This window comes from Ruditapes philippinarum, unplaced genomic scaffold, assembly GCF_026571515.1.
Source record: "Ruditapes philippinarum isolate M1 unplaced genomic scaffold, ASM2657151v2 ctg3266_1_1_1_1, whole genome shotgun sequence".
NCBI classification, from domain to species: Eukaryota; Metazoa; Mollusca; class Bivalvia; order Venerida; family Veneridae; genus Ruditapes; species Ruditapes philippinarum.
This window is the reverse complement of record NW_026854510.1, coordinates 180,180-192,130: the sequence shown is the minus strand read 5'-3', so window position 1 is coordinate 192,130 and position 11,951 is coordinate 180,180. Positions and strand designations below refer to the sequence as shown.

The 11,951-nt window shown below is 34.2% G+C and overlaps 1 protein-coding gene across 1 annotated transcript; it reads left to right on the top strand.

Moving 5' to 3' along the window:
- Positions 1-5,545: 5,545 nt before the first annotated feature.
- Positions 5,546-6,307, top strand: LOC132740316 (tigger transposable element-derived protein 2-like). Its single transcript, XM_060728191.1, has one exon. The coding sequence runs from the start codon at positions 5,546-5,548 to the stop codon at positions 6,305-6,307; it is 762 nt and encodes a 253-aa protein (XP_060584174.1).
- Positions 6,308-11,951: the final 5,644 nt, after the last annotated feature.

The following is an 11,951-nucleotide window of genomic DNA, read 5'->3' as shown; positions in this document are numbered from 1 at the left end:
TGGGTTTCTTTTCGAAGAATGCAGCAAACTCTGCTATCTGTGATCTATCAGCATACCTGTCAATTAATACAGAACATGTTACATCTGTAGAGCTATCGAGAAGATTTTCTATTTGTGGCAATGGCTTCAGAATTTCTACACGTTTTTCTGGTAGGGAGGTATTTATAAAAGTTACACATCCTGAGCCCTGAGTGAAAGGAAGCTGTAGCAAATAATAAACTGCTTCATGGGCAGAGACTTCACAATGATTTAAGAACTCATTGGTGATGTGTCTGACTTTCTCTCTAAATTTGAATTTCCTTTTTTTCTTCCTCGGATTCTCACTGGAAAAGCATGCTTATTGCTCGCTGTGATTTCTTTGTTACTAGCAATATACACTCAAACTCCCTAAGAATCAAGCCAATACTGAAGGTCTGTGTTTGCCTGCCAGATTTTTAATACATTTAAGTTGTATGCATTTATTCTTACATCTTCAGACGTACATGCTTCTTCTTCAATGATGACATAACAGCACCAAGATACTGGTCGTAGGTAAGGTCAGACCGTCCAATGAATTGATCAAATTCTAATTCTTCATCATTGGGTAGTGCTTGTAACACTTTCAGTACTTTCTTATAGTTCTGTTCGGATGCTTTCAAAACTACCTCTTCTGTGTCAGAAGAAAATGGTTTTATTATCAAGGTTTCCTTCATTCGTGGGAGGGGAAATCCAAATCGACATATCTCTTTCTCTTTCTTCTTACATGACTGGGAGTGGCAGTGCAGTTCTGTAATGGAAGTGTCTAGCAAGTGTAGTTGGAATGTTTTGTATCAGTTAACACTTTTCCATCAAATTCAGGTTGATTGTTTCCTGTTCAGTAAGGGTTTTGCCAAACTTTTTACAGAGAAGTTTTAACAGATCTGGCCACATTGTTTCTGCCGCAGAGAAAGTGGCAAAGAATGTTGGTAAGCCTAGCTGGTTGATCATGGCAAACAAATCTTTTTGTTTTGTTTGATAGTACGGTGGAGAAGATCGAAGTATTTTAAAAAAAATCGAAATCCGTCATCATGATGTATAATGTTTTGAATGATTTCTGGTATTTTGAATAATCCGGCAGTATATGAAACATCTTAGATTTTCTGAAAGCCGTTGTAGTCAAATCTCATATTTGCAATGCCTGTAATTTTTTTAAGCTTGAAAAACATATTTGGGACGGATGTAGAGTATCTTGTATCCGCATTCCTTAACTCTGCTTTACATATTAAACTGTAAGTAACTGGTACAGTCCGTTCAATATTTTCGAATCTTTTTTTTGCCACAAAACAAGATAGGATTTCTCCTCAGCAGAAGTGTCCATTAATAGACTGATTGGATGAGTCTTTTTACCCTGCACTTTCTGCAGTGCATGAAGACCATTATCTGCAAAGTCAACATTTTGCACCAAGGTATCCTTGTTTCCTGCACCTGCCTGTTCTTCTTTCAAGTATCCTCTTCAGTACTCTCCTGCCTTTCTTTGCTAGTGTCTTTTGTTTGTTAATGTTCAATATCTTCCACAGAAGAAAAGGTAATTTCTTTATTGCCCTGTGCTTCTCTATACCATTCATTTTCCAATATTACTCCCTCTTCTTTGTTTAAGAAACTGTTGTCTACAAAGTACTTGGCAAAGTCATATATTACCCACCTTTGGCCTGACTGTTTCATGATACTGCATATTTTAACTGAAGTCTCCTCTCGTACTGAAGGTTTATAGTCTCTGTTTGTTTAAATCTTCTTGGCAGCATAGACATTACACTCGAGGTGTTCATTGGTATATTAACAGTGTTTCAGATGCTAAACTGTTTCCCAATGCCCAGTTCTTTCAGTTGCATGAATGGGATTCTCAATGTTGTACATCGCTCCTCTGTTTCTGTGGACTAAGAGAAAATAGTGAATCTGGAAGGTATGATAGTAAGGATCCATTGGCAACAGCCATTGGAGGCATTCTCTCATCTCAGATGTAATTGTAACAGGTTTTACATATCCATTCTGAATATGAAACACGCTTATAATCTGTTAACACTTTGTCCATATACTTGGGTGATATTCCTTTCCTGTTTAAACTTTTTCTAATGACTGTGTATGGACACTTAACTGGTAAAATGTCAGTTGGCAGCTTGTACACACCAAGTCATCTCCTCTATTTAAAAGATCATTTAATTGCTTTACTTGTATTTTTTAACGACGATTGGCCTGAGCTTTTTCTCTGCTTTTGTTTACGCTTTAAAAGTATTCTTTCTGCATCCGATGTGACGATGAGCTCAATTTTTTTACTGTGTTCATTTTCTATTTGTTTGTACTGACTATTGCTTCGTTTACTTTTTCGGTTTTCATTCCTATCTTATTTTCGGACGGTCTACAGTCACTATTGGTTCTTTTTCAAAGAGCGTGTTTGATTCCTACACTGGTTTTCTGAGAGTCTGTAGTCACTATTGGTTCTTTTCAAAGAGCGTGTTTGATTCCTATGCTTGTTTTGTAATTCTCTGTAGTCACTACTGGTTGTTTTCAAAGTTGATGTTTCATTCCTACGCTTGTTTTCTGAGTGTCTGTACGCACTATCGCTTCTTCTGGATGAGCGTATTTTATTCCTATGCTGGTTTCCCGAGTGTCTTTAGGCACAATCGGTTCTTTTTGAAGAGCGTGTTTCATTCCTACACTGGTTTTCTGAGTGTCTGTAGGCACTATCGGTTCTGTTTTAAAGGTGTTTCATTCCTACGCTGGTTTTCCGAGTATCTGTGCGCACTATTGGTTCTTTTTAGAGCGGGCGTTTCTTTCCTATGCTGGTTTTTTAACTGTCCGTACTTACTATTGGTTCTTTTTGAAGAGCGTCCTTTACTTCTGTTTTCTTTGTTTTCGTTCTCAGCACATTGTCTTTGTGCTGCTTGTAGTGGTTATTGTATATCTGCCGAGTCAGACTTTCTTGCTTCAACAATTCATTCCACAGAAAAGTTTTCTCTCAGCTTGATAATTTGGTATAATGATAAATGGTTATAATGAAGTTTATCAATAACTTGCCCTAAATACCACATATAGATTTCTTATCTTTTTGTACAAATAAGTTTGTATCTTGATCAACAATAAAAATCAACATTGTTATATGTTTTGTATTTTATAAACTATTTCTGTATTCTTAATTCATGACGAAAATCGTATTATCCAGGTAAAATCTTACAAGAAAAAAAATAATTGCAACAGATTGTTTTCAATTTTTGTTCACAATCATAAATGAACATTTATAGTTTCCACTAAAACACTACATACAATCTTTTTGTGCAATGAACAATAAAACTGAAATGCAAAGCGTCCATCATTAAAATATCATTTACAATAAGTGGTTCAATAATAATATAACTATCATGGGGTAATAAATTGTCCTCTTCAAAACCGCATTATTCAGTATGAAAAAGTTCACTGATATATCGTAAACAATGTTAAGTCAATCAGAAGTATTTCATATTTTGACATCATCACTTCGTTTAGTTTCATTTATATTTACAATTATAACCCTGTCAATAAATCCTGATTCTGTATCACAGGCTTGTCTTTAACTTTAACTCTTGTTATCTTGTTGAATTTACCTAATGCCCTACTGAGCTCATCCTTTATTTTGAAATCTAAGTGGCTTCAATATCATAATTAAAAAAATGTTCTAAATGTAATCCATTTCGGTCCCAGCAGATAAATACTTTACTGCAGCTAGATAAAAATGTCATAATAAGCTACCAACAGACTAGAATCTTGACAAAATTGATACAGGCATGTAGTATAGTCACTATATAGTCATTAAGCTTATTAGAGTATTCAATATTGTCTTCATTAATAATTGATAGTCAATATCCATAGCAAGGAATACAACCTAATCATTTGCCATTATTTTATTTGCAACACTAGATTAAGTACATAGTATTGGCAAACTCTTAAAGAAAAAAAAAAATTTATTAAATTCATAGGCAGTTTGTTTTTGCTCACATTAAAAGTATAAGTTTTATAAGGATGTGGCCAAAACAAACTATCATATAAAAAGGTTTGCTATATCATTTAATTGCTAATGATCTTTCATGTAAAAAAATTGTGTAAAAGCAAATTACCACTCCTTAATTGTTACATATATTATAAACAAACTCATATATGTAATGAAAAAGTTAGCACTCAAGTTTAGTGCAATAGACTTTTAACAATTACTCACAGATAGAACAATTACAATTAAATTGTTTTCTTCTTGAAATCAGAAGTTTGTGCATTTTCCATAAACTTGCATTATTATATGAATATAATCATCTCATTATGTATGAAGTGTTTATTAGCGGATTAAATGGCGATTAATTGGGACAATGTACGCATCAAACGTCTGTAGGTGTTTTATTAAATTTGATGTACCAATCAATAAACTAGCATCGGACAATATGTAAGTTTATGCAATTAACAACATCTCTACAAACTGATAGAAGTTCAAAGGAATTTGCAGGTAAGATAAAAATCAACAAACTTTAATTGATTAAAATGAACACAGAACAACCTTTAAATAATGGTCTTTTCAGAAATTTGCATTAGTTTCATAGTCATAAGGAACGGAACACCTTCTAAACGTCGTAGAACTGAGCTGTCCCTTTAGGACTTAAATTAAGATAATTCGTGAGTTTGAAATGGTCCCCAAACCAAAATTGAAGGTTTGTGAAGATTGTTTTTTCTTTTTAAATTAATGATTTGCATGAAATGTTTTATTTTCTGTTGAAATGAAATACCAATGTTTGTATCTGTTTGCAAACAAAAATTGCACTATTTCAATATTTTCTTCTTTTTTCAGGTCCTTTCTGAAAAGTATGGCATAGGAAAGTCGACAGTAGCATACATGTTGAAAAAGAAAGACACCACCTACAAGAAGCATTGTGAGTGTAATGCTTCCCCCAGTTAGATGCGTTTTGATGCAAAGTATGAACGCTTGAATGATCTTGTGTGGCAATGGTTCTGTGTAGTACGTGCTAAAAATATGCTCTCTGGTCCAATTATTAAAGAGAAAGCACTTCAGTTTGCTCAAGAACTTGGAATCACTGAATACAAAGCTTCTAATGGTTGGTTAGATAAGTGGAAAGAGCGTCATTCGCTTTAAGAATTTAAAGTTTCTGGAGAAAGTGCTGGTGTAGATGCTGATGTCGTAAAAAAATTCAAATCGCGAATTCCTGAAATCATTGGTGAGTATTTTTTGGATGACGTATTCAATTGTAATGAGACTGGATTGTACTTTAGAGCTTTGCCAGATGAAACATTATCTGTGAAAGGGACAGCACCAAAGGAACAAAAGTGTCAAAAGAAAGGATTACTGTAATGTTTGCTTGTAGCGCGTCTGGTGAAAAATTGTAACCATTAGTCATTACAAAAGTTGAAAATCCAAGGTGTTTTAAGAATATCAAGAAACAGAACTGGGTATAAAGAATGTGGCTAATAAAAAAAGCATGGATGAAAAATAAAGGTGTTTACTGACTGGCTTGTGGATTTAAATCTGACATGCGCAGACAAGGTCGCAAAATTCCTCATGCTGTTGGACAATGCTTCATCGCATGGAAAACAAGAAGATTATACTTTATCAAACGTAGAAATCAAGATATTGCCAGCCAACATGACATCACAACTACAACCATTGTATCAAGGTATAATCCAAACATTCAAAGCTTACTACAGGAAGTCAATGTTGAGATCACTGTTGAGTAAAATAGATAGTGCTGAGTCAGTGAATGAACTTTGTAAAACCGTGTCTTTTTTTGATGCTATCGGTTGGGTTGTGAAAGCATGGGACAATGTTAAGACTGACACAGTAGTGAAGTGTTTTATGTCAGTGGGATTTATCTCGACACACTTTGTGATGTCTTCTGATAATCTTGTTGGTGATGATGAGTTTGATGATGATGATGATGATGATGATGTACCCCTTAATGTGTTTGTTCAACAGTTCAGATACACTTGTGAGGACTTAGAAAGCATTGATCATGATGTTCGAACGGAGGACAATTCAGACAAATCGGAGTGCAATCTTGTGCAGTCATTTAATGAATCTTCTGAAACTACATGTGAAATCTGTGATACTGAAACAGATGATGAACAGCAACATTTACCTGGGAGTGAACTTTCTCATAATGAAGTGCTTGAAATGTTTAAAAATTTTACAACGGAAAAAGACAGTGATTATCTCAATACTGTGCAGGAACTCCTGATGCTAACTGAATGCAAAATTGTCAAAGCAAAGTGTGTGCAGAAACAACCTACCATTGATTCCTTCTTTAAAAAGTCAGATGCATAAATATGAATGTTGTTGTAAGAGACTTTGAGATGTTAAGAGACTGTACATTATAGTGTAACAGACAGAGACAAGTAATTTGTTTATCGTGAGATATAAAGATTATTATAACAGGCATAGATATGTGACTGAAATGCATATTTTACAAGGAAACATTCATTATATGTGCTACCTATTATTTACAGTAAAACATTGATTATAAATGTGTGTGCTACCTATATAGATTAAGCACATAGAAAAAGATGCAAATATGTAACTAACATACATAAACATTGTTTAATTACAATAAAAAATCGTTGTATATGTATGTTTTTATCATTATTATAAAGTATTAAATAAAGTGTTAAATATTTATGTTTTCTTTTCCTACACATCACTTTGTTTCCAGATTTTTATACTTCACAACAGCAGGTGTCAAGTGCTGTGTGGCAGCTGTAAAAAGTTGCCCCGTACTTCACTTCAGTGTTCTTATATATTTCTGGTCCTTCGGGATCATTGATGCCGGCACTATTAAGTGTTGAGAATAGAGTACCGCTTAAGCCGGTGCTAGGGGGCGTGAGGGATGTTGCACTTATTCATTATCCCTCATGTACAGACTCAATCAAACCGAATTTACATTTCTTATGTAATTTTGTTGTGATCAATGCTTCCGAGGGATCACTTTGTTTCCAGATTTTATCTTGATTACAAGACTATTTTATATGATATTACAGTAATGACCACATTTTCCTTGACATTTAGTAACATTTAGTGGCTTAGTCTTGTCAACATTATTCTAAACCTCTAAATTCCGGAAACTTCTGAAATTCAAACTTTTTGACAAGTCCCATGGGTGTTCAGTTTTAAGAAGTTACACTGTAATGTATCCTACAAAACACACCAATTTAGTATAATCTTCATATTTCCAATACTTGCCATTGAAGCTTCACAGCATCTTTGTAACATACTCACGGCAAGCCAATATTTTTCATCGAAGTTTCACAGCACCTATGTAAACATTTTCATTTCAAGCAAAAACTTACCATCGAAGTTTCCCATTTTTACTATGTAACATACTCATTTTTTAACCTTAAGACTTACATTTCAGGGAATAACTTAACGTTACACCTGAAATGCAACATAAGTGTTTACTAGTGTAACATGGACTTACCATTGTAGTTTCCCTGCATCTATGTGTTCCAGCAAACATGTTTGGATGATCATTTCCTTCCGAGAAAGGACACTGATTGATAACAATTCGTTTATTCTCACCATCTATGCCTACCACAGCTACAAACCTGTAGAATGTCAAAAATATGAAGTTTTCAAATTATATAGTACTACTCGAGTTATTTGAAGAATGATTTGTTAAATTATTGCATGTTAAAGGAACAATGCCATTTCAGTTCTGTTTGAGTCAGACATGAAAGACCTTCCAATACGGGATCCCTTTAATAGACTTGTGGGCCTATTATTATTTTCTTTGAATTCCTAATCAGTTACAAATTATTTATCATTTAATGATTAACCTGTCTTTGCCCTGTCCTTTTTATGTTTGGGGTCCGCCTGGGCTCCTTTCCATTGGTTCTTGTTGCTGGGTCATATGGGGGTTGCGTTCATTGAACGCCGCCTTTCCTTGTTGATCTTGTTTATCATATTTTGGTAAGGAATATATCTATAGGTCCAATTTTCTGTTATTATTGTTCTTGTTCTTTTTGTTGAATAAATCAATAGAGTAACTAGAAATGTTTCCATAGGACACGGGTGCCACCATATTCCACTGTTTTGACAAGCTACTGACTCTAGGTCAAACTTTTTTTGGCTACACGTGACACAAGTTGAAAACTGAAAATCTTTAAATAATCTCAATAAATTAATAACTGTTTCTTCACCCAGGAAGCGTGACTCAATTGTGTTAGTGTAGATGGTGTACCTGCGGCATTATTCAGCGCGGGGACAGCGGTAAACAAACGTACCTGGTTAAGTCCCTTTAGTGTACAGAGGGTCCAGGGGCTTATTTTGAGTATACACCGAGTTCAGGTCTTTGGCCGCAGGGTAGCTATAACCAGGTTTTAAGGGGATATCTATGCGATGAAATGAAATTAAATTGCATTACCTTTTTCTTTATTATAGTTATGAAAAAACATCATGTACATGTATTGAATGTTAGAAGAGTCTAAAGTTTGTACTGTACTGTGTGTACTGTGTAAAGTTCGGTTTTATTTCCTTTTTAACAAGTTTATTTCCGTGCAATGGCATACGTACCGATACTTATATTGTCGATAATGCCATTCGCAAATAGCATGAACAGCGGAGGAGAACTGGGGTCTCCCTACTTCAAGTCCACGTTCGAGTCGAAAAATTCCGAAAATTTGCCATTATATCCAACACACGATGTAACAGTCTTTTACATTGACTTAATAGCCTCAACAAATTTATAACTCACGTTTTCCATTAATAGTTACTTCAATAAAAAAGACCTATCAATTTTGTCAAAGCAGTTTTCATTGTCAATAAATACACTAGTACTTTTAAAACAACTGAATGAAAAATGAACAGACAGTCAAAAACCGACTTCCCTTTTTGGAACCTAAACTAATTTTTTTGATGTCTTTTCGTGTTTTCTGTCCATTTTTTTAATCTGTTGATAACATTTTTGGAATAGATTTTGTCTCATACATTTATAAGCGTAATACTGCGGTTATTCTTTTGGTCGCTTACATCGCCCTTTTTATATATTGGTGTTTTCTGCCTGCAACCCACGGTTCTGGATACTCGCTGTATTTAAACAATCTGTTAAAAAGATTTAACCCATTACATTGTACTGTACTTCATATCTACGTCTTTTTACGCCTTTTCATCCCACTTTGAGGCCTGAAATAGTGAGAACATGCCTTATTTAGACACCAAACGCTTATTTTCGTTTGAGAAATGGTGTTTAAAAAAGTGAACACCTTTTCGCCGCCATCCCCTGTCAAATAAATACATCAATGGGAGTGTCAGAGAGGGATGTACCCCTTCTGATTGGGAGTTTGAAGGGAGTCAGCAGACCCCCTCATCTCCAAGAGAATTTTGGACTTGTGAGACGCTAAAAAATGGCGTAAGGTCGACCTTAAGGTAACGTGTAACCAACTCTGAAAAGCCTGCATTATCTCAATCCATGAAGAAGTTGCAGCACTTTAAAATCAGTTTTGATGGAAAAATCAACGTACAATAGTAATTTTTGACAATTTTGAGATGTCCCTAGGTAACCATGGTAACAGGAAATTTAAGATTAAGTATGCTGTTAAAAAGGCTATGGTCTAGTAAATATTTGTGCCAAGTTTGAACAGCATTGAAGTTTTTTGTATAGTTTCATGGCAATTTGAACTTGTAAAAGGATGCTTTTCAATGAAAACAGCCATTTTTCACAAAATGCTCATGAAGCAATGGATTAAGTAACGCCTGCAAACCAGACAACGAATAAGAGAATCCGCAAATAGCAACATAAAAATTTTCATTTGATCTATTGTAACAGTTTTCTCTATTTAATTATCTATGATAAAAGTAGAGAAGATAATGTTTCACCTTGCTTTACGCCCGTATAACTTTCAAAATTATCTGATATATTACCATTTGATCTTATACAAGTGGTCGATACATAGCTTTCAACATAATTATAAATTTAGATGCGACTGATAATTCAACAACATTTCTATACACGAGGTCAAATGATTTTTTAAATCTACAAATGCACAATTTCTGATTTTCGCGATGTAAGATTCTATATATCAAACTTATATTTGAATCTCCTTTTTAGGTACAGGGAACGAAATGCCTTTGGTCCATGAGTCTGGGTACGCACAATTTCTATACATATAAATTAAACAATTTACATTACAAATGTGCGATACTATGTTTAGAGTCTAAAGATATTTCGGAAATTAACATATCCTCATCAGCACTTTTCTGGCGTTTCAAATTAGATATAGCTTTAATCGCTTTATCATCTGAAAATTCACAATCTAACTGGTTATAACATGTACAAAACTTTCATGATTAATAGTATTTTCAATATTTTGATCGCTAAAAATGTTAGTATCTGAAAAGAGTGACTTAAAATGTTCATAAAGATCATTAGCTGACAAATCAGTATTAGAATTACAATTTTTCTTCTTATATTTACGTAGAAGATCCAAAAATGTCTTTGGGCTACTTCTTTGAAGCATTATGCAATTCATCTTTTTGCTTGCTCTCCTACAAAAATTTTGCTTTGCATTTTACCTTTCTATAATACCTCCGTTTAACAATAACCAAGATATTTTTATGTGTCCTTAAACGACGATACACTTTATTTGCTCTATTTGACTCATGTCGGGCAGTTTTGCAACAGATTATCATGTTTTTTTGTATTACAGTACACAGGTTTGTTTACACCACAGGAAATTGACATTCTTTAAGCAAATGATTAAAAAATAACGGGAAATATACCCATCTATACTATAGTATATAGGGGTATATTTGCCGTTATTTAATTAATTATTTGCTTAAAGAATGTCAATTTCCTGTGTTTACACCAAATACATGATATGCAGCATTATACAGTACATTACCAACACCCTCACAAATTGTGATATTTGAGGAAATTATTTGGTTAACAATGTCAGTTAGTTTACTAAAATCATCTAATAGAACATAATTTTAGTCATTTTTACAACTTTTTCCTTTATCCCGAATAGGTTTGTGTACATTAATTTATTTAACATGATATCTTTTTTTATACAATTAACTTTAAAAATCATATGTAGAGGAACATGTTGTGAAAAATTTTAATAATTATATACAATAAAGTCAGATATGATATGAAATAAATACATGTGTAAAATGATGCAATAGTGTAATCAATGACACTATTACCGTTACTGGACAAGTAACCTCATCATCACCAATTCATCCATTTACAATTTTTAAATCAGAACTACAATATTCATCATTTATGCCACGCTTCACTAAAACATCAAGTCAAAATTTGTGACAAAGTTTAAGAATTCATTGTCCGTTCAACAGTGCTTTAGTCCTTCAACATTCCAAGACAGGATTGATAAGTCCGGATGTAGTATGGTGGGGATCGGGGGAGTAAAACATTGTTAATGTACAGCTTATCTCTGACAAGATAAGCAGTGTTTCCAGCTTCTCGTGCTTCCTTCATCTTTGGAATGAGTTGCTTCCTGCATGCTTGGACTTCTTTCGAGACAAACACCGAAAAAGGGGTGTCTTTGAGCCTAGCAGATTTAAGGACATCTCTAACTAAGATTTTTGAGTCAAATGCAAATGCGGGATCTAGCATCTTTGATATTCAAAACTTTTAAAAAACACATACATTTTATCAGAGCAATTTTCGGAAGCAGCAGGCCCTGCATATGAGTTCGGAGTTGTTACCATCATAGGTAGCAATGTTTCCATTTCACTTTCTTCAACCTCGGTTGGTTCAGGTAGTGGGTGTATTAGGTCTAGAGGGGCTCCGCCAATGGAATCTTGCAGCAGTTTTAGATGTTCAGAGTTATCTAAAATTACCATATTGTCTAGCATAGAACGGCACCGGCGATCAGTGAAGTTGTGCATTGTGTTTACTTAAAGTCATGTTCCTGCCTGTCAGCATGCATTCATTGGATATCTTTATCGTATGTGA

Coding starts and splice junctions, on each gene's coding strand:
- LOC132740316 (XM_060728191.1), top strand. CDS start 5,546: ATGCTGTTGGACAATGCTTCATCGCATGGAAAACAAGAAGATTATACT.